The sequence below is a fragment of the Pangasianodon hypophthalmus genome, chromosome 17, assembly GCF_027358585.1.
Source record: "Pangasianodon hypophthalmus isolate fPanHyp1 chromosome 17, fPanHyp1.pri, whole genome shotgun sequence".
Taxonomy (NCBI): domain Eukaryota; kingdom Metazoa; phylum Chordata; class Actinopteri; order Siluriformes; family Pangasiidae; genus Pangasianodon; species Pangasianodon hypophthalmus.
The window spans coordinates 1,856,871-1,879,008 of NC_069726.1; the positions used below are offsets into that span (position 1 = coordinate 1,856,871).

The 22,138-nt window shown below is 39.9% G+C and overlaps 6 protein-coding genes across 6 annotated transcripts; all 6 read right to left on the minus strand.

Annotated features, from left to right (window-relative positions):
• Window positions 1-26: 26 nt before the first annotated feature.
• LOC117599354 (protocadherin alpha-2-like) lies at window positions 27-3,678 on the minus strand. The gene has a single exon (XM_053241366.1). The coding sequence runs from the start codon at window positions 3,332-3,334 to the stop codon at window positions 956-958; it is 2,379 nt and encodes a 792-aa protein (XP_053097341.1). The 5' UTR covers window positions 3,335-3,678; the 3' UTR covers window positions 27-955.
• A 255-nt stretch (window positions 3,679-3,933) lies between these two features.
• LOC128320915 (protocadherin alpha-2-like) lies at window positions 3,934-7,408 on the minus strand. Its single transcript, XM_053241363.1, has one exon. It carries the CDS (start codon window positions 7,033-7,035, stop codon window positions 4,657-4,659), a length of 2,379 nt encoding a protein of 792 aa, XP_053097338.1. The 5' UTR covers window positions 7,036-7,408; the 3' UTR covers window positions 3,934-4,656.
• A 168-nt stretch (window positions 7,409-7,576) lies between these two features.
• LOC128317042 (protocadherin alpha-2-like) lies at window positions 7,577-11,557 on the minus strand. The gene has a single exon (XM_034312639.2). It carries the CDS (start codon window positions 10,711-10,713, stop codon window positions 8,335-8,337), a length of 2,379 nt encoding a protein of 792 aa, XP_034168530.2. The 5' UTR covers window positions 10,714-11,557; the 3' UTR covers window positions 7,577-8,334.
• Window positions 11,558-11,803: 246 nt separating this feature from the next.
• Window positions 11,804-14,944, minus strand: LOC128320919 (protocadherin alpha-2-like). The gene has a single exon (XM_053241367.1). The coding sequence runs from the start codon at window positions 14,395-14,397 to the stop codon at window positions 12,019-12,021; it is 2,379 nt and encodes a 792-aa protein (XP_053097342.1). The 5' UTR covers window positions 14,398-14,944; the 3' UTR covers window positions 11,804-12,018.
• Window positions 14,945-15,179: 235 nt separating this feature from the next.
• Window positions 15,180-18,429, minus strand: LOC117599356 (protocadherin alpha-2-like). The gene has a single exon (XM_034312641.2). It carries the CDS (start codon window positions 18,079-18,081, stop codon window positions 15,703-15,705), a length of 2,379 nt encoding a protein of 792 aa, XP_034168532.2. The 5' UTR covers window positions 18,082-18,429; the 3' UTR covers window positions 15,180-15,702.
• An 827-nt stretch (window positions 18,430-19,256) lies between these two features.
• Window positions 19,257-22,074, minus strand: LOC113544751 (protocadherin alpha-2-like). The gene has a single exon (XM_026943687.3). The coding sequence runs from the start codon at window positions 21,815-21,817 to the stop codon at window positions 19,385-19,387; it is 2,433 nt and encodes an 810-aa protein (XP_026799488.2). The 5' UTR covers window positions 21,818-22,074; the 3' UTR covers window positions 19,257-19,384.
• Between the last annotated feature and the right edge of the window lie 64 nt (window positions 22,075-22,138).

The window sequence follows — 22,138 nt, forward strand, 5'->3', positions numbered from 1 at the left end:
AAACCTCGCAGATTTTTAGGGAAGTATAATACAGACTATATAATTATACAATCATTATGACTTGTTCAATGTTGTTTTATCCTTCATTAATAAAATTTGTCATATTTTTATTAACCAGCTTTGAATCAGAAAGTGAACTCACATTAATTTTTTTTTTTAATGCTAATGAACTATAGACGTTTCTTATTAAATATATTAATCAATAATATTTCATAAATACAGTTTCGAACATGAGGAAATTTAAAGTTAACAATCATTGATGTGTAAAACCACTTTTGATAAAAGCATGGATAGACTTTTTAAACCATTTACTACGTTTTGTTTCTCACACGTTGTTCCTGTATATTAGAAACACATTTAAAACTCCATGGCATTAAAAATGGCGACAAAGCTCTTCCTCTAAGAAGTAGGAAAATATACAAACCTCTTTCTTTCCTTCCTTTCTTTCTTTCTTTCCTTCTTTCCTTCCTTGCTCCCTTTTTCACTTCCCTGTATTTGTGACGTTTGTCTGCAATATTATCCACAGTTCCTTTGGTAAAGCTCAAACTAGTCGCTGTCCACAATCGTGGTGTTGATTTCAATCTAAATCCGGACGAAACCCCATAAAAGTTTTTCAAACGTGCCTTAGATAAACCTTCCCACCTGCATTAATACCAGCGGAATTAAATTGAAAACCTTAACTGGTCAACAAAAACATATACGATCTGTGATAGTCAACGAGAAAGGTGAAGTCAGGTCTATTAAAAAAATTGACGTAAGTGTTGTACGACACTATATAGGAGGCTTTATGAAGGTTTAGAGAACTCGTAAACATTAAACAAAAGGAGAGGAAATTGAAGTGAGTAAGAAATGCAGTTGAAAAAGTCAACTTCAAGCACAATCATTCTAACGACCCACAAAACGACATGGAAGAGAGTTCACAAGAGACTAAAAACGCTGAAAAATTAGTAAGTGACTAAATTAAACAAGGTCTTACCTTCCCAGTGCTGGGAAGAGTCTGAGTTCGAGTAAAAGTGTCTCCTCCATTAATGCTGATCAGCTCTGCGTCTGCAGGCGGAAACGGCGAGGGGAAAACCACTACGTCACTCTTCAGTGTGTCTGAGCTAAAACACACATCATACTGCTGAGTGGATTTAGAGTAAGACCAGCTCCCGTCAGGGTGTGTAGTGACCACTGGAGCGCTGGACCTGCTGAAACCTCCGTCTGTCCCGTAGCATTTAGCTGCTATTAAAGCGATGAGGCTCAGTAAAAATATCACTGACACTGAGACAATAGCGATCAGCAGATAGAGATTAAGATTAGAGAAATTCTCCTCCTTCACTGGCACTTGTCTTAGTGAAGGCTGCAGCCTGTCCATATTTTCCACAACCACAACTTCAATACTCATAGTTGTGGACAGTGAAGGTTCTCCATTATCCGAGACAGTAATGATAAGCGGGTGAGTTTTTAAGTCATTGTCACTCATTCGTCTTTTAGTCCTTATTTCTCCTGTGCTGGTTCCGATTCGGAAGAGATTCGTTCCCTTTGCTTCACTTATGTGATAAGATAATAGTGCATTATAACCTGAATCAGCGTCTACAGCTCTGACTTTAGCCACAAAATAGCCCGCTTCAGCAGAGTAGGGAATGTTCTCAGTGTTCACTGATCCAGGTTCAGAATAAGGAGGGAGAAAAACTGGACTGTTGTCATTCTCATCCAGGATAAAAACATTTACAGTCACGTTACTACTTAGTGGAGGGACACCAGAGTCAGTGGCTTGAACTTTAAACTCAAGTCTTTTCGTTTCTTCATAATCGAAAGACTTCAGGCTGTACAGTTCACCGGTGTGTGAGTTAATGTTCATCAGATTTGACACTCTGCTGCTCTCTGCATCAATTAAAGAATACGAAACAAGGGCATTTTCACCGATGTCTGAGTCTCGCGCCGTTAGTGATGCCAACAGCCCTCCAACTGGACTATTCTCTTTCACACTAATGTTTATCACCGGTGCAGGAAACAAAGGCGCGTTATCATTCACATCAGAGACATGAACTGTTATAACGTTACTGCTCGAGAGAGAAGGAGTTCCCTCATCATTAGCCACAACTGTGACATTATATTGTGAGACTCGCTCTCTGTCCAGAGCTTCATTCACAACAAGAGCGTAAGAGTTTTTATATGATAGCTGTAATTTAAAAGGACTAGGTGCTATAATTTTACAGTTTACTTTACCATTCGTTCCACTATCTTTATCTGATACAGTGATTAATGCAACATCTGTGCCAGGTTTGATGTCCTCGCTTATGGGGCTCATGAGCAGAGTAACTGATATCTCTGGTGCATTGTCATTCACATCCACGACTTCAATTAACACTTTACATCTGGACATTCGCGGAGAATATCCTTTGTCTTGAGCCTGAATTCTCAGTTCAACTGCAGCATGTTCCTCATAATCAATATTAGCTTTAACAATGATGTCCCCAGAAACAGGATTTATGGAGAATGAGTCCATAGCCGACTTTTCCTCATCACTTACAATAGAGTAAGACACTTCACTGTTAACCCCCTCGTCTGCATCTGCAGCGGAAACGGTGATTATTTTAGTTCCTACAGATGCATTCTCCTGGACCTTGACTTTGTAAAGCGGCTTCGTAAAAACGGGGCTGTTGTCATTTATATCCAGCACATTTATAACTATCTGCATGGTTCCGGATCTGGGAGGAGTCCCGCCGTCTACAGCAGTCAGCACGAGCTTGATCACTGACTCTCTCTCTCTGTCTAAAGATTTCTGAAGCACGAGCTCAGCCGAATCACTCTGCATGTCCAGTGAAAAATATTCATTTGTGTTTATTTTATAGGTTTTTACTGAATTACTACCGATGTCCATGTCACGCGCCTTGATTACTGGAAAACGATCTCCAGGAAGCATATTTTCAGTAATATTCAAAGCAAATCCTTGACGTGGAAACACCGGAGAGTTATCATTAATGTCTAGTATATTAATTTCAACACGGTAGAGTTTGTGAGGATTGTGGATCATCGCTTCAACATTCAGTACGCATTTCTGTTTGCTTTCACACAGCTCCTCTCGGTCTATTCTGTCATTAACTAATAAAATCCCTGTTTTCCGATTTACCTCGAAATACCTGGCGTTAGATCCAGTCACAAGCTGAAACATGCGCGACTCCAGTTCCTGCACACTGAGATTGAGATCCTTCGCTAGATTCCCAACAACGGTTCCCTTCTTGGCCTCCTCTGAAAGCGAGTAGGAAATCTGACCGTAACACAAATGCCATAAACACAGCAGCAGCAGAGCCTTCATCCAGGCAGAGCGAGCACTGTCCGCTCCAACCATCGCTTACTTTTACTGGATATTCCAAAATAAGGCGAAAAGTGCTTTCATTTAATCCAATGTCTGCAGGAAAAAGAAAAATGCACGAGGCCCGCTGATGTCCGAAGTATGTGACGCTCTGTTCTCCTGTTCTGCGTTAGGCGGAGTATTAATAATGTGCCAAGAACTGCAACTCACGGTCTACAGCGACATCTTGTGTGGAAATACAATCTGACATTACAACTCAAAACTAATTTTATGAATGTTGCTTCAAGTAACAGAAATGTCCATCAAATGACTAATAACGTTTAACACGTTGATTTTGACAGAAAATAAAAGCGATGTTTCAACCTTCAATTACAGAAATAAAACCTCGTAGATTTTTACAGAAGTATAATACAGTCTATATAATTATATAATCATGACCTTTTCAATGTCTTTTTATACGACATTAATAAAAATGGTCATATTTTTTTAACCAGCTTTGAATCAGAAAGTGAACTCATTTATTAAAAAAATGCTAGTAAACTATAGACGTTTATTATTAAATATATTATTCAATAATATTTAATAAATATAGTTTCTAACATTGAGACATTTAAAGTTTGCAAGCGTTGTTTTGTATCAGCACTTTTGATAAAAGCATGAATAGACTTTTTAAACCATTTACCACGTTTTGTTTCTCACACGTTGTTCCTGTATATTAGAAACACATTTTAAACTCCATGGCATTAAAAATGGCGACAAAGCTCTTCCTCTAAGAAGTAAGAAAATATACAAACCTCTTTCTTTCCTTCCTTCCTTTCTAACTTTTACTTTCTTTCTTTCTTTCTTTCTTTCCTTCATTCCTTCTTTCCTTCCTTGCTCCCTTTTTCACTTCCCTGTATTTGTGACGTTTGTCTGCAATATTATCCACAGTTCCTTTGTTAACCTCAAACTTGTCGCTGTCCACAATCGTGGTGTTGATTTCAATCTAAATCCGGACGAAACCCCATAAAAGTTTTTCAAACGTGCCTTAGATAAACCTTCCCACCTGCAATAATACCAGCGGAATTAAATTGAAAACCTTAACTGGTCAACAAAAACATATACGATCTGTGATAGTCAACGAGAAAGGTGAAGTCAGGTCTATTAAAAAAATTGACGTAAGTGTTGTACGACACTATATAGGAGGCTTTATGAAGGTTTACAGAACTCGTAAACATTAAACAAAAGGAGAGGAAATTGAAGTGAGTAAGAAATGCAGTTGAAAAAGTCAACTTCAAGCACAATCATTCTAACGACCCACAAATCTACATGGAAGAGAGTTCACAAGAGACTAAAAACGCTGAAAAATTAGTAAGTGACTAAATTAAACAAGGTCTTACCTTCCCAGTGCTGGGAAGAGTCTGAGTTCGAGTAAAAGTGTCTCCTCCATTAATGCTGATCAGCTCTGCGTCTGCAGGCGGAAACGGCGAGGGGAAAACCACTACGTCACTCTTCAGTGTGTCTGAGCTAAAACACACATCATACTGCTGAGTGGATTTAGAGTAAGACCAGCTCCCGTCAGGGTGTGTAGTGACCACTGGAGCGCTGGACCTGCTGAAACCTCCGTCTGTCCCGTAGCATTTAGCTGCTATTAAAGCGATGAGGCTCAGTAAAAATATCACTGACACTGAGACAATAGCGATCAGCAGATAGAGATTCAGATTAGAGAAATTCTCCTCCTTCACTGGCACTTGTCTTAGTGAAGGCTGCAGCCTGTCCATATTTTCCACAACCACAACTTCAATACTCATAGTTGTGGACAGTGAAGGTTCTCCATTATCCGAGACAGTAATGATAAGCGGGTGAGTTTTTAAGTCATTGTCACTCATTCGTCTTTTAGTCCTTATTTCTCCTGTGCTGGTTCCGATTCGGAAGAGATTCGTTCCCTTTGCTTCACTTATGTGATAAGATAATAGTGCATTATAACCTGAATCAGCGTCTACAGCTCTGACTTTAGCCACAAAATAGCCCGCTTCAGCAGAGTAGGGAATGTTCTCAGTGTTCACTGATCCAGGTTCAGAATAAGGAGGGAGAAAAACAGGACTGTTGTCATTCTCATCCAGGATAAAAACATTTACAGTCACGTTACTACTTAGTGGAGAGACACCAGAGTCAGTGGCTTGAACTTTAAACTCAAGTCTTTTCGTTTCTTCGTAATCGAAAGACTTCAGGCTGTACAGTTCACCGGTGTGTGAGTTAATGTTCATCAGATTTGACACTCTGCTGCTCTCTGCATCAATTAAAGAATACGAAACAAGGGCATTTTCACCGATGTCTGAGTCTCGCGCCGTTAGTGATGCCAACAGCCCTCCAACTGGACTATTCTCTTTCACACTAATGTTTATCACCGGTGCAGGAAACAAAGGCGCGTTATCATTCACATCAGAGACATGAACTGTTATAACGTTACTGCTCGAGAGAGAAGGAGTTCCCTCATCATTAGCCACAACTGTGACATTATATTGTGAGACTCGCTCTCTGTCCAGAGCTTCATTCACAACAAGAGCGTAAGAGTTTTTATATGATAGCTGTAATTTAAAAGGACTCGGTGCTATAATTTTACAGTTTACTTTACCATTCGTTCCACTATCTTTATCTGATACAGTGATTAATGCAACATCTGTGCCAGGTTTGATGTCCTCGCTTATGGAGCTGATGAGCAGAGTAACTGATATCTCTGGTGCATTGTCATTCACATCCACGATTTCAATTAGGACTTTACATCTGGATCTCCTTTGAGAATATCCTTTGTCCTGAGATTGAATTCCGAGTTCTATCGCTGGATTTTCCTCATAATCAATATTTCCTTTGACAGTGATATCACCAGAAACAGGATTTATGGAGAATAAGTCTAATGCCGCCTTTCGGGCATCACTAACAATAGAGTAACTCACTTCACCGTTAACCCCCTCGTCTGCATCTGTGGCGGAAACTGACAGGATTTTAGTTCCTACAGATGCATTTTCGTGGACCTTGACTTTGTAAAGAGATTTAGTGAAGATGGGGTAGTTGTCATTTATATCCTGCACATTTATAACTATCTGCATGGTTCCGGATCTGGGAGGAGTCCCGCCGTCTACAGCAGTCAGCACGAGCTTGATCACTGACTCTCTCTCTCTGTCTAAAGATTTCTGAAGCACGAGCTCAGCCGAATCACTCTGCAGGTCCAGTGAAAAATATTCATTAGAATTTATTTTATAGGTTTTCACTGAATTACTACCGATGTCCATGTCACTCGCTGTAGTTAAGGGAAACCGATCTCCAGGAAGCACATTTTCACTAATTTCCAAAACAAGTGTTTGATCTGGAAACACCGGAGAGTTATCATTAATGTCTAGTATATTAATTTCAACACGGTAGAGTTTGTTAGGATTGTGGATCATCGCTTCAACATTCAGTACGCATTTCTGTTTGCTTTCACACAGCTCCTCTCGGTCTATTCTGTCATTAACTAATAAAATCCCTGTTTTCCGATTTACCTCGAAATACCTGGCGTTAGATCCAGTCACAAGCTGAAACATGCGCGACTCCAGTTCCTGCACACTGAGATTGAGATCCTTCGCTAGATTCCCAACAACGGTTCCCTTCTTGGCCTCCTCTGAAAGCGAGTAGGAAATCTGACCGTAACACAAATGCCATAAACACAGCAGCAGCAGAGCCTTCATCCAGGCAGAGCGAGCACTGTCCGCTCCAACCATCGCTTACTTTTACTGGATATTCCAAAATAAGGCGAAAAGTGCTTTCATTTAATCCAATGTCTGCAGGAAAAAGAAAAATGCACGAGGCCCGCTGATGTCCGAAGTATGTGACGCTCTGTTCTCCTGTTCTGCGTTAGGCGGAGTATTAATAATGTGCCAAGAACTGCAACTCACGGTCTACAGCGACATCTTGTGTGGAAATACAATCTGACATTACAACTCAAAACTAATTTTATGAATGTTGCTTCAAGTAACCGAAATGTCCATCAAATGACTAATAACGTTTAACACGTTGATTTTGACAGAAAATAAAAGCGATGTTTCAACCTTCAATTACAGAAATAAAACCTCGTAGATTTTTACAGAAGTATAATACAGTCTATATAATTATATAATTATTATAACCTTTTCAATGTTTATTTATCCGTCTTTAATAAAATTTGTCATATTTTTATTAACCAGCTTTGAATCAGAAAGTGAACTCACATTAATTTTTTTTTTTAATGCTAATGAACTATAGACGTTTCTTATTAAATATATTAATCAATAATATTTCATAAATACAGTTTCGAACATGAGGAAATTTAAAGTTAACAATCATTGATGTGTAAAACCACTTTTGATAAAAGCATGGATAGACTTTTTAAACCATTTACTACGTTTTGTTTCTCACACGTTGTTCCTGTATATTAGAAACACATTTAAAACTCCATGGCATTAAAAATGGCGACAAAGCTCTTCCTCTAAGAAGTAGGAAAATATACAAACCTCTTTCTTTCCTTCCTTTCTTTCTTTCTTTCCTTCTTTCCTTCCTTGCTCCCTTTTTCACTTCCCTGTATTTGTGACGTTTGTCTGCAATATTATCCACAGTTCCTTTGGTAAAGCTCAAACTAGTCGCTGTCCACAATCGTGGTGTTGATTTCAATCTAAATCCGGACGAAACCCCATAAAAGTTTTTCAAACGTGCCTTAGATAAACCTTCCCACCTGCATTAATACCAGCGGAATTAAATTGAAAACCTTAACTGGTCAACAAAAACATATACGATCTGTGATAGTCAACGAGAAAGGTGAAGTCAGGTCTATTAAAAAAATTGACGTAAGTGTTGTACGACACTATATAGGAGGCTTTATGAACGTTTAGAGAACTCGTAAACATTAAACAAAAGGAGAGGAAATTGAAGTGAGTAAGAAATGCAGTTGAAAAAGTCAACTTCAAGCACAATCATTCTAACGACCCACAAAACGACATGGAAGAGAGTTCACAAGAGACTAAAAACGCTGAAAAATTAGTAAGTGACTAAATTAAACAAGGTCTTACCTTCCCAGTGCTGGGAAGAGTCTGAGTTCGAGTAAAAGTGTCTCCTCCATTAATGCTGATCAGCTCTGCGTCTGCAGGCGGAAACGGCGAGGGGAAAACCACTACGTCACTCTTCAGTGTGTCTGAGCTAAAACACACATCATACTGCTGAGTGGATTTAGAGTAAGACCAGCTCCCGTCAGGGTGTGTAGTGACCACTGGAGCGCTGGACCTGCTGAAACCTCCGTCTGTCCCGTAGCATTTAGCTGCTATTAAAGCGATGAGGCTCAGTAAAAATATCACTGACACTGAGACAATAGCGATCAGCAGATAGAGATTCAGATTAGAGAAATTCTCCTCCTTCACTGGCACTTGTCTTAGTGAAGGCTGCAGCCTGTCCATATTTTCCACAACCACAACTTCAATACTCATAGTTGTGGACAGTGAAGGTTCTCCATTATCCGAGACAGTAATGATAAGCGGGTGAGTTTTTAAGTCATTGTCACTCATTCGTCTTTTAGTCCTTATTTCTCCTGTGCTGGTTCCGATTCGGAAGAGATTCGTTCCCTTTGCTTCACTTATGTGATAAGATAATAGTGCATTATAACCTGAATCAGCGTCTACAGCTCTGACTTTAGCCACAAAATAGCCCGCTTCAGCAGAGTAGGGAATGTTCTCAGTGTTCACTGATCCAGGTTCAGAATAAGGAGGGAGAAAAACTGGACTGTTGTCATTCTCATCCAGGATAAAAACATTTACAGTCACGTTACTACTTAGTGGAGGGACACCAGAGTCAGTGGCTTGAACTTTAAACTCAAGTCTTTTCGTTTCTTCGTAATCGAAAGACTTCAGGCTGTACAGTTCACCGGTGTGTGAGTTAATGTTCATCAGATTTGACACTCTGCTGCTCTCTGCATCAATTAAAGAATACGAAACAAGGGCATTTTCACCGATGTCTGAGTCTCGCGCCGTTAGTGATGCCAACAGCCCTCCAACTGGACTATTCTCTTTCACACTAATGTTTATTACCGGTGCAGGAAACAAAGGCGCGTTATCATTCACATCAGCGACATGAACTGTTATAACGTTACTGCTCGAGAGAGAAGGAGTTCCCTCATCATTAGCCACAACTGTGACATTATATTGTGAGACTCGCTCTCTGTCCAGAGCTTCATTCACAACAAGAGCGTAAGAGTTTTTATATGATAGCTGTAATTTAAAAGGACTAGGTGCTATAATTTTACAGTTTACTTTACCATTCGTTCCACTATCTTTATCTGATACAGTGATTAATGCAACATCTGTGCCAGGTTTGATGTCCTCGCTTATGGGGCTCATGAGCAGAGTAACTGATATCTCTGGTGCATTGTCGTTCACATCCACGACTTCAATTAACACTTTACATCTGGACATTCGCGGAGAATATCCTTTGTCCTGAGCCTGAATTCTCAGTTCAACTGCAGCATGTTCCTCATAATCAATATTAGCTTTAACAATGATGTCCCCAGAAACAGGATTTATGGAGAATGAGTCCATAGCCGACTTTTCCTCATCACTTACAATAGAGTAAGACACTTCACTGTTAACCCCCTCGTCTGCATCTGCAGCGGAAACGGTGATTATTTTAGTTCCTACAGATGCATTCTCCTGGACCTTGACTTTGTAAAGCGGCTTCGTAAAAACGGGGCTGTTGTCATTTATATCCAGCACATTTATAACTATCTGCATGGTTCCGGATCTGGGAGGAGTCCCGCCGTCTACAGCAGTCAGCACGAGCTTGATCACTGACTCTCTCTCTCTGTCTAAAGATTTCTGAAGCACGAGCTCAGCCGAATCACTCTGCATGTCCAGTGAAAAATATTCATTTGTGTTTATTTTATAGGTTTTTACTGAATTACTACCGATGTCCATGTCACGCGCCTTGATTACTGGAAAACGATCTCCAGGAAGCATATTTTCAGTAATATTCAAAGCAAATCCTTGACGTGGAAACACCGGAGAGTTATCATTAATGTCTAGTATATTAATTTCAACACGGTAGAGTTTGTGAGGATTGTGGATCATCGCTTCAACATTCAGTACGCATTTCTGTTTGCTTTCACACAGCTCCTCTCGGTCTATTCTGTCATTAACTAATAAAATCCCTGTTTTCCGATTTACCTCGAAATACCTGGCGTTAGATCCAGTCACAAGCTGAAACATGCGCGACTCCAGTTCCTGCACACTGAGATTGAGATCCTTCGCTAGATTCCCAACAACGGTTCCCTTCTTGGCCTCCTCTGAAAGCGAGTAGGAAATCTGACCGTAACACAAATCCCATAAACACAGCAGCAGCAGAGCCTTCATCCAGGCAGAGCGAGCACTGTCCGCTCCAACCATCGCTTACTTTTACTGGATATTCCAAAATAAGGCGAAAAGTGCTTTCATTTAATCCAATGTCTGCAGGAAAAAGAAAAATGCACGAGGCCCGCTGATGTCCGAAGTATGTGACGCTCTGTTCTCCTGTTCTGCGTTAGGCGGAGTATTAATAATGTGCCAAGAACTGCAACTCACGGTCTACAGCGACATCTTGTGTGGAAATACAATCTGACATTACAACTCAAAACTAATTTCATGAATGTTGCTTCAAATAATCGAAATGTCCATCAAATGACTAATAACGTTTAACACGTTGATTTTGACAGAAAATAAAAGCGATGTTTCAACCTTCAATTACAGAAATAAAACCTCGTAGATTTTTACAGAAGTATAATACAGCCTATATAATTACATAATCATGACCTTTTCAATGTCTTTTTATACGACATTAATAAAAAAAAGTCATATTTTTATTAACCAGCTTTGAATCAGAAAGTGAACTCACATTAATTTTTTTTTTAAATGCTAGTGAACTATAGACGTTTCTTATTAAATATATTATTCAATAATATTTCATAAATACAGTTTCGAACATGAGGAAATTTAAAGTTAACAATCATTGATGTGTAAAACCACTTTTGATAAAAGCATGGATAGACTTTTTAAACCATTTACTACGTTTTGTTTCTCACACGTTGTTCCTGTATATTAGAAACACATTTAAAACTCCATGGCATTAAAAATGGCGACAAAGCTCTTCCTCTAAGAAGTAGGAAAATATACAAACCTCTTTCTTTCCTTCCTTTCTTTCTTTCTTTCTTTCTTTCCTTCTTTCCTTCCTTGCTCCCTTTTTCACTTCCCTGTATTTGTGACGTTTGTCTGCAATATTATCCACAGTTCCCTTGGTAAAGCTCAAACTAGTCGCTGTCCACAATCGTGGTGATAATTTCAATCTAAATCCGGACGACACCCCATAAAAGTTTTTCAAACGTGCCTTAGATAAACCTTCCCACCTGCATTAATACCAGGGGAATTAAATTGAAAACCTTAAATGGTCAACAAAAACATATACGATCTGTGATAGTCAACGAGAAAGGTGAAGTCAGGTCTATCAAAAAAATTGACGTAAGTGTTGTACGACACTATATAGGAGGCGTTATGAAGGTTTAGAGAACTCGTAAACATTAAACAAAAGGAGAGGAAATTGAAGTGAGTAAGAAATGCAGTTGAAAAAGTCAACTTCAAGCACAATCATTCTAACGACCCACAAAACGACATGGAAGAGAGTTCACAAGAGACTAAAAACGCTGAAAAATTAGGAAGAGACTAAATTAAACAAGGTCTTACCTTCCCAGTGCTGGGAAGAGTCTGAGTACGAGTAAAAGTGTCTCCTCCATTAATGCTGATCAGCTCTGCGTCTGCAGGCGGAAACGGCGAGGGGAAAACCACTACGTCACTCTTCAGTGTGTCTGAGCTAAAACACACATCATACTGCTGAGTGGATTTAGAGTAAGACCAGCTCCCGTCAGGGTGTGTAGTGACCACTGGAGCGCTGGACCTGCTGAAACCTCCGTCTGTCCCGTAGCATTTAGCTGCTATTAAAGCGATGAGGCTCAGTAAAAATATCACTGACACTGAGACAATAGCGATCAGTAGATAGAGATTCAGATTAGAGAAATTCTCCTCCTTCACTGGCACTTGTCTTAGTGAAGGCTGCAGCCTGTCCATATTTTCCACAACCACAACTTCAATACTCATAGTTGTGGACAGTGAAGGTTCTCCATTATCCGAGACACTAATGATAAGCGGGTGAGTTTTTAAGTCATTGTCACTCATTCGTCTTTTAGTCCTTATTTCTCCTGTGCTGGTTCCGATTCGGAAGAGATTCGTTCCCTTTGCTTCACTTATGTGATAAGATAATAGTGCATTATAACCTGAATCAGCGTCTACAGCTCTGACTTTAGCCACAAAATAGCCCGCTTCAGCAGAGTAGGGAATGTTCTCAGTGTTCACTGATCCAGGTTCAGAATAAGGAGGGAGAAAAACAGGACTGTTGTCATTCTCATCCAGGATAAAAACGTTTACAGTCACGTTACTACTTAGTGGAGGGACACCAGAGTCAGTGGCTTGAACTTTAAACTCAAGTCTTTTCGTTTCTTCGTAATCGAAAGACTTCAGGCTGTACAGTTCACCGGTGTGTGAGTTAATGTTCATCAGATTTGACACTCTGCTGCTCTCTGCATCAATTAAAGAATACGAAACAAGGGCATTTTCACCGATGTCTGAGTCTCGCGCCGTTAGTGATGCCAACAGCCCTCCAACTGGACTATTCTCTTTCACACTAATGTTTATTACCGGTGCAGGAAACAAAGGCGCGTTATCATTCACATCAGAGACATGAACTGTTATAACGTTACTGCTCGAGAGAGAAGGAGTTCCCTCATCATTAGCCACAACTGTGACATTATATTGTGAGACTCGCTCTCTGTCCAGAGCTTCATTCACAACAAGAGCGTAAGAGTTTTTATATGATAGCTGTAATTTAAAAGGACTCGGTGCTATAATTTTACAATCTACTTTCCCATTCGTTCCACTATCTTTATCTGATACAGTGATTAATGCAACATCTGTGCCAGGTTTGATGCCTTCGCTTATGGAGCTGATGAGCAGAGTAACTGATATCTCTGGTGCATTGTCGTTCACATCCACGACTTCAATTAACACTTTACATCTGGATCTTCTTGGAGGATGTCCTTTGTCCTGAGCCTGAATTCTCAGTTCGACTGCAGCATGTTCCTCATAATCAATATTAGCTTTAACAATGATGTCCCCAGAAACACGATTTATGGAGAATAAGTCTAACGCCGAGTTTTCCTCATCACTAACAATAGAGTAAGACACTTCACCGTTATTTCCCTCGTCTGCATCTGTAGCAGAAACTGACAGGATTTTAGTTCCAACAGGTGCATTCTCCCGGACCTTGACTTTGTACAGAGGTTTAGTGAAGACGGGGTAGTTGTCATTTATATCCAGCACATTTATAACAATCTGCATGGTTCCGGATCTGGGAGGAGTCCCGCCGTCTACAGCAGTCAGCACGAGCTTGATCACCGATTCTCTCTCTCTGTCTAAAGATTTCTGAAGCACGAGCTCAACTGAATCACTCTCCATGTCCAGTGAAAAATATTCATTTGTGTTTATTTTATAGGTTTTCACTGAATTACTACCGATGTCCATGTCACGCGCCTTGATTACTGGAAAACGATCTCCAATAAGCACATTTTCACTAATTTCCAAAACAAATGTTTGATGTGGAAACACCGGAGAGTTATCATTAATGTCTAGTATATTAATTTCAACACGGTAGAGTTTGTTAGGATTGTGGATCATCGCTTCAACATTCAGTACGCATTTCTGTTTGCTTTCACACAGCTCCTCTCGGTCTATTCTGTCATTAACTAATAAAATCCCTGTTTTCCGATTTACCTCGAAATACCTGGCGTTAGATCCAGTCACAAGCTGAAACATGCGCGACTCCAGTTCCTGCACACTGAGATTGAGATCCTTCGCTAGATTCCCAACAACGGTTCCCTTCTTGGCCTCCTCTGAAAGCGAGTAGGAAATCTGACCGTAACACAAATGCCATAAACACAGCAGCAGCAGAGCCTTCATCCAGGCAGAGCGAGCACTGTCCGCTCCAACCATCGCTTACTTTTACTGGATATTCCAAAATAAGGCGAAAAGTGCTTTCATTTAATCCAATGTCTGCAGGAAAAAGAAAAATGCACGAGGCCCGCTGATGTCCGAAGTATGTGACGCTCTGTTCTCCTGTTCTGCGTTAGGCGGAGTATTAATAATGTGCCAAGAACTGCAACTCAAGGTCTACAGCGACATCTTGTGTGGAAATACAATCTGACATTACAACTCAAAACTAATTTCATGAATGTTGCTTCAAATAATCGAAATGTCCATCAAATGACTAATAACGTTTAACACGTTGATTTTGACAGAAAATAAAAGCGATGTTTCAACCTTCAATTACAGAAATAAAACCTCGTAGATTTTTACAGAAGTATAATACAGCCTATATAATTACATAATCATGACCTTTTCAATGTCTTTTTATACGACATTAATAAAAAAAAGTCATATTTTTATTAACCAGCTTTGAATCAGAAAGTGAACTCACATTAATTTTTTTTTTAAATGCTAGTGAACTATAGACGTTTCTTATTAAATATATTATTCAATAATATTTCATAAATACAGTTTCGAACATGAGGAAATTTAAAGTTAATAATCATTGATGTGTAAAACCACTTTTGATAAAAGCATGGATAGACTTTTTAAACCATTTACTACGTTTTGTTTCTCACACGTTGTTCCTGTATATTAGAAACACATTTAAAACTCCATGGCATTAAAAATGGCGACAAAGCTCTTCCTCTAAGAAGTAGGAAAATATACAAACCTCTTTCTTTCCTTCCTTTCTTTCTTTCTTTCTTTCTTTCCTTCTTTCCTTCCTTGCTCCCTTTTTCACTTCCCTGTATTTGTGACGTTTGTCTGCAATATTATCCACAGTTCCTTTGGTAAACCTCAAACTAGTCGCTGTCCACAATCGTGGTGTTGATTTCAATCTAAATCCGGACGAAACCCCATAAAAGTTTTTTAAACTTGCCTTAGATAAACCTTCCCACCTGCATTAATACCAGCGGAATTAAATTGAAAACCTTAACTGGTCAACAAAAACATATACGATCTGTGATAGTCAACGAGAAAGGTGAAGTCAGGTCTATTAAAAAAATTGACGTAAGTGTTGTACGACACTATATAGGAGGCTTTATGAAGGTTTAGAGAACTCGTAAACATTAAAAAAAAGGAGAGGAAATTGAAGTGAGTAAGAAATGCAGTTGAAAAAGTCAACTTCAAGCACAATCATTCTAACGACCCACAAAACGACATGGAAGAGAGTTCACAAGAGACTAAAAACGCTGAAAAATTAGGAAGAGACTAAATTAAACAAGGTCTTACCTTCCCAGTGCTGGGAAGAGTCTGAGTTCGAGTAAAAGTGTCTCCTCCATTAATGCTGATCAGCTCTGCGTCTGCAGGCGGAAACGGCGAGGGGAAAACCACTACGTCACTCTTCAGTGTGTCTGAGCTAAAACACACATCATACTGCTGAGTGGATTTAGAGTAAGACCAGCTCCCGTCAGGGTGTGTAGTGACCACTGGAGCGCTGGACCTGCTGAAACCTCCGTCTGTCCCGTAGCATTTAGCTGCTATTAAAGCGATGAGGCTCAGTAAAAATATCACTGACACTGAGACAATAGCGATCAGCAGATAGAGATTCAGATTAGAGAAATTCTCCTCCTGTACTGGCACTTGTCTTAATGAAGGCTGCAGCCTGTCCATATTTTCCACAACCACAACTTCAATACTCATAGTTGTGGACAGTGAAGGTTCTCCATTATCCGAGACACTAATGATAAGCGGGTGAGTTTTTAAGTCATTGTCACTCATTCGTCTTTTAGTCCTTATTTCTCCTGTGCTGGTTCCGATTCGGAAGAGATTCGTTCCCTTTGCTTCACTTATGTGATAAGATAATAGTGCGTTATAACCTGAATCAGCGTCTACAGCTCTGACTTTAGCCACAAAATAGCCCGCTTCAGCAGAGTAGGGAATGTTCTCAGTGTTCACTGATCCAGGTTCAGAATAAGGAGGGAGAAAAACTGGACTGTTGTCATTCTCATCCAGGATAAAAACATTTACAGTCACGTTACTACTTAGTGGAAGGACACCAGAGTCAGTGGCTTGAACTTTAAACTCAAGTCTTTTCGTTTCTTCGTAATCGAAAGACTTCAGGCTGTACAGTTCACCGGTGTGTGAGTTAATGTTCATCAGATTTGACACTCTGCTGCTCTCTGCATCAATTAAAGAATACGAAACAAGGGCATTTTCACCGATGTCTGAGTCTCGCGCCGTTAGTGATGCCAACAGCCCTCCAACTGGACTATTCTCTTTCACACTAATGTTTATCACCGGTGCAGGAAACAAAGGCGCGTTATCATTCACATCAGAGACATGAACTGTTATAACGTTACTGCTCGAGAGAGAAGGAGTTCCCTCATCATTAGCCACAACTGTGACATTATATTGTGAGACTCGCTCTCTGTCCAGAGCTTCATTCACAACAAGAGCGTAAGAGTTTTTATATGATAGCTGTAATTTAAAAGGACTCGGTGCTATAATTTTACAGTTTACTTTGCCATTCGTTCCACTATCTTTATCTGATACAGTGATTAATGCAACATCTGTGCCAGGTTTGATGTCTTCGCTTATGGAGCTGATGAGCAGAGTAACTGATATCTCTGGTGCATTGTCATTCACATCCACGACTTCAATTAACACTTTACATCTGGACATTCGCGGAGGATGTCCTTTGTCCTGAGCCTGAATTCTCAGTTCTATAGCAGAGCTTTCCTCATAATCAATGTTTCCTTTGACAGTGATATCACCAGAAACAGGATTTATGGAGAATAAGTCTAATGCCGCGTTTCGGGCATCACTAACAATAGAGTAACTCACTTCACCGTTAACCCCCTCGTCTGCATCTGCAGCGGAAACGGTCAGGATTTTAGTTCCAACAGGTGCATTCTCCTGGACCTTGACTTTGTACAGAGGTTTAGTGAAGACGGGGTTGTTGTCGTTTACATCCAGCACATTTATAACTATCTGCATGGTTCCGGATCTGGGAGGAGTCCCGCCGTCTACAGCAGTCAGCACGAGCTTGATCACCGACTCTCTCTCTCTGTCTAAAGATTTCTGAAGCACGAGCTCAGATGAATCACTCTGCAGGTCCAGTGAAAAATATTCATTAGAATTTATTTTATAGGTTTTCACTGAATTACTACCGATGTCCATGTCACTCGCTGTAGTTAAGGGAAACCGATCTCCAATAAGCACATTTTCACTAATTTCCAAAACAAGTGTTTGATCTGGAAACACTGGAGAGTTATCATTAATGTCTAGTATATTAATTTCAACACGGTAGAGTTTGTTAGGATTGTGGATCATCGCTTCAACATTCAGTACGCATTTCTGTTTGCTTTCACACAGCTCCTCTCGGTCTATTCTGTCATTAACTAATAAAATCCCTGTTTTCCGATTTACCTCGAAATACCTGGCGTTAGATCCAGTCACAAGCTGAAACATGCGCGACTCCAGTTCCTGCACACTGAGATTGAGATCCTTCGCTAGATTCCCAACAACGGTTCCCTTCTTGGCCTCCTCTGAAAGCGAGTAGGAAATCTGACCGTAACACAAATGCCATAAACACAGCAGCAGCAGAGCCTTCATCCAGGCAGAGCGAGCACTGTCCGCTCCAACCATCGCTTACTTTTACTGGATATTCCAAAATAAGGCGAAAAGTGCTTTCATTTAATCCAATGTCTGCAGGAAAAAGAAAAATGCACGAGGCCCGCTGATGTCCGAAGTATGTGACGCTCTGTTCTCCTGTTCTGCGTTAGGCGGAGTATTAATAATGTGCCAAGAACTGCAACTCACGGTCTACAGCGACATCTTGTGTGGAAATACAATCTGACATTACAACTCAAAACTAATTTTATGAATGTTGCTTCAAGTAACCGAAATGTCCATCAAATGACTAATAACGTTTAACACGTTGATTTTGACAGAAAATAAAAGCGATGTTCCAACCTTCAATTACAGAAATAAAACCTCGTAGATTTTTACAGAAGTATAATACAGTATATATAATTATATAATTATTATAACCTTTTCAATGTTTATTTATCCGTCTTTAATAAAATTTGTCATATTTTTATTAACCAGCTTTGAATCAGAAAGTAAACTCACATTAATTTTTTTTTTTAATGCTAGTGAACTATAGACGTTTCTTATTAAATATATTAATCAATAATATTTCATAAATACAGTTTCGAACATGAGGAAATTTAAAGTTAACAATCATTGATGTGTAAAACCACTTTTGATAAAAGCATGGATAGACTTTTTAAACCATTTACTACGTTTTGTTTCTCACACGTTGTTCCTGTATATTAGAAACACATTTAAAACTCCATGGCATTAAAAATGGCGACAAAGCTCTTCCTCTAAGAAGTAGGAAAATATACAAACCTCTTTCTTTCCTTCCTTTCTTTCTTTCTTTCTTTCCTTCTTTCCTTCCTTGCTCCCTTTTTCACTTCCCTGTATTTGTGACGTTTGTCTGCAATATTATCCACAGTTCCTTTGGTAAAGCTCAAACTAGTCGCTGTCCACAATCGTGGTGATAATTTCAATCTAAATCCGGACGAAATCCCATAAAAGTTTTTCAAACGTGCCTTAGATAAACCTTCCCACCTGCATTAATACCAGCGGAATTAAATTGAAAACCTTAACTGGTCAACAAAAACATATACGATCTGTGATAGTCAACGAGAAAGGTGAAGTCAGGTCTATTAAAAAAATTGACGTAAGTGTTGTACGACACTATATAGGAGGCTTTATGAACGTTTACAGAACTCGTAAACATTAAACAAAAGGAGAGGAAATTGAAGTGAGTAAGAAATGCAGTTGAAAAAGTCAACTTCAAGCACAATCATTCTAACGACCCACAAAACGACATGGAAGAGAGTTCACAAGAGACTAAAAACGCTGAAAAATTAGTAAGTGACTAAATTAAACAAGGTCTTACCTTCCCAGTGCTGGGAAGAGTCTGAGTTCGAGTAAAAGTGTCTCCTCCATTAATGCTGATCAGCTCTGCGTCTGCAGGCGGAAACGGCGAGGGGAAAACCACTACGTCACTCTTCAGTGTGTCTGAGCTAAAACACACATCATACTGCTGAGTGGATTTAGAGTAAGACCAGCTCCCGTCAGGGTGTGTAGTGACCACTGGAGCGCTGGACCTGCTGAAACCTCCGTCTGTCCCGTAGCATTTAGCTGCTATTAAAGCGATGAGGCTCAGTAAAAATATCACTGACACTGAGACAATAGCGATCAGCAGATAGAGATTCAGATTAGAGAAATTCTCCTCCTTCACTGGCACTTGTCTTAGTGAAGGCTGCAGTCTGTCCATATTTTCCACAACCACAACTTCAATACTCATAGTTGTGGACAGTGAAGGTTCTCCATTATCCGAGACAGTAATGATAAGCGGGTGAGTTTTTAAGTCATTGTCACTCATTCGTCTTTTAGTCCTTATTTCTCCTGTGCTGGTTCCGATTCGGAAGAGATTCGTTCCCTTTGCTTCACTTATGTGATAAGATAATAGTGCATTATAACCTGAATCAGCGTCTACAGCTCTGACTTTAGCCACAAAATAGCCCGCTTCAGCAGAGTAAGGAATGTTCTCAGTGTTCACTGATCCAGGTTCAGAATAAGGAGGGAGAAAAACAGGACTGTTGTCATTCTCATCCAGGATAAAAACATTTACAGTCACGTTACTACTTAGTGGAGGGACACCAGAGTCAGTGGCTTGAACTTTAAACTCAAGTCTTTTCGTTTCTTCGTAATCGAAAGACTTCAGGCTGTACAGTTCACCGGTGTGTGAGTTAATGTTCATCAGATTTGACACTCTGCTGCTCTCTGCATAAATTAAAGAATACGAAACAAGGGCATTTTCACCGATGTCTGAGTCTCGCGCCGTTAGTGATGCCAACAGCCCTCCAACTGGACTATTCTCTTTCACACTAATGTTTATCACCGGTGCAGGAAACAAAGGCGCGTTATCATTCACATCAGAGACATGAACTGTTATAACGTTACTGCTCGAGAGAGAAGGAGTTCCCTCATCATTAGCCACAACTGTGACATTATATTGTGAGACTCGCTCTCTGTCCAGAGCTTCATTCACAACAAGAGAGTAATAGTTCTTGTATGATGACTGTAATTTAAAAGGACTCGGTGCTATAATTTTACAATCTACTTTCCCATTCGTTCCACTATCTTTATCTGATACAGTGATTAATGCAACATCTGTGCCAGGTTTGATGTCCTCGCTTATGGAGCTGATGAGCAGAGTAACTGATATCTCTGGTGCATTGTCATTCACATCCACGACTTCAATTAACACTTTACAGTTAGTGTGTTTTGGAGAATGGCCCTTGTCCTGAGCCTGAATTCTCAATTCAATCGCAGGGGTTTCTTCATAATCAATATTTCCATTAACATTGATTTCTCCTGTCACGCTATTTATAGAAAATAAATCTAATGCTGAATTTTCATTTTGACTTACAAGTGAATAAATAATTTCTCCGTTTACACCTTCATCAGAGTCGGTTGCAGTGACAGTCAAAAGTTTCGTTCCGAAAGGCGCATTTTCTTGTATCTTAATTTTATAAAGAGGTTTACTGAATATGGGATTATTATCATTTATATCTAAAACATTAATTGTTATATCAAGTGTCCCGGATCTGGGAGGTTTCCCCCCATCTACAGCAGTCAGTATCAGATTAATTACAGACTGCTTCTCTCTGTCTAAAGGTTTCTGCACCACTAATTCAGGAGAAAGACTGTGCTGTCCGTAGGTTTGAACATCTAGTGAAAAATGTTCATTGGGGCTCAGAGTGTAGCTTTTCACTGTGTTTACACCGACATCCATGTCCCGGGCTGCAGACAGAGCAAACCGATCTCCAGCTACAACGTTTTCCGTGATGTTCTTCACTAGCTTTTGCAGTGGAAAAATCGGCGAGTTGTCGTTAATGTCTGTAATGCTTACCTCCACGCGATAGAGCTTTATTGGATTCTGTGCCATTAGCTCAATGTTAAGGGAGCATTTCTGCTTGCTCTCACACAGCTCCTCTCTGTCGATTCTGTCGTGGACAAACAGAGCGCCAGTCTTCGGATTTAAATCAAAATACTTCTTATTAGATCCAGCCACAACCTGAAACGCGCGTGACTGCAGCTCCTGAACGTCAATGTTGAGGTCCTTTGCTATATTTCCAACCACGGTTCCCTTCTTCACCTCCTCCGAGATGGAGTACGAAATCTGACCGTGAGACAAACCCGATAAACAAAACAGCAGCAGCGGCAGCGCCCTGATCCAGGCAGATTGTCCGCCAGATGAAAAACTCATGGCTTCGTGATGTTTACTCTGTATCATTCTCATCGAAGATTAAATAATGTGCTATTCTTACGCTATATAAACGGGTCATATGCCGATCCAGACTCTTCGTTTCGACTATTGTCTCTAATTTAGTCTGAGTTTGCTTTACGCTCCACCTCTATGTGATTATGCAGCAGAGAAAGTGGAGAGTTGATAATGAGATGTGAGCTTTCAATGTCACGGTCACCAGCGACTCCTTGAGGCTGAAGTTGGTTTTAGGAGTGTTTTTAGCAAAGCAGATGCTAGACTTCGAAATATAAAAATATATATAGGAGAAGTTTCAAACCCCTGTGTGAGTTCTTTTTTTTAAATAGTAGTTTTAAT

Excerpts from the sequence above, each read along its gene's own strand:
- LOC117599354 (XM_053241366.1), bottom strand. The coding sequence starts at position 3,334 with ATGGTTGGAGCGGACAGTGCTCGCTCTGCCTGGATGAAGGCTCTGCTG.
- LOC128320915 (XM_053241363.1), bottom strand. The coding sequence starts at position 7,035 with ATGGTTGGAGCGGACAGTGCTCGCTCTGCCTGGATGAAGGCTCTGCTG.
- LOC128317042 (XM_034312639.2), bottom strand. The coding sequence starts at position 10,713 with ATGGTTGGAGCGGACAGTGCTCGCTCTGCCTGGATGAAGGCTCTGCTG.
- LOC128320919 (XM_053241367.1), bottom strand. The coding sequence starts at position 14,397 with ATGGTTGGAGCGGACAGTGCTCGCTCTGCCTGGATGAAGGCTCTGCTG.
- LOC117599356 (XM_034312641.2), bottom strand. The coding sequence starts at position 18,081 with ATGGTTGGAGCGGACAGTGCTCGCTCTGCCTGGATGAAGGCTCTGCTG.
- LOC113544751 (XM_026943687.3), bottom strand. The coding sequence starts at position 21,817 with ATGAGAATGATACAGAGTAAACATCACGAAGCCATGAGTTTTTCATCT.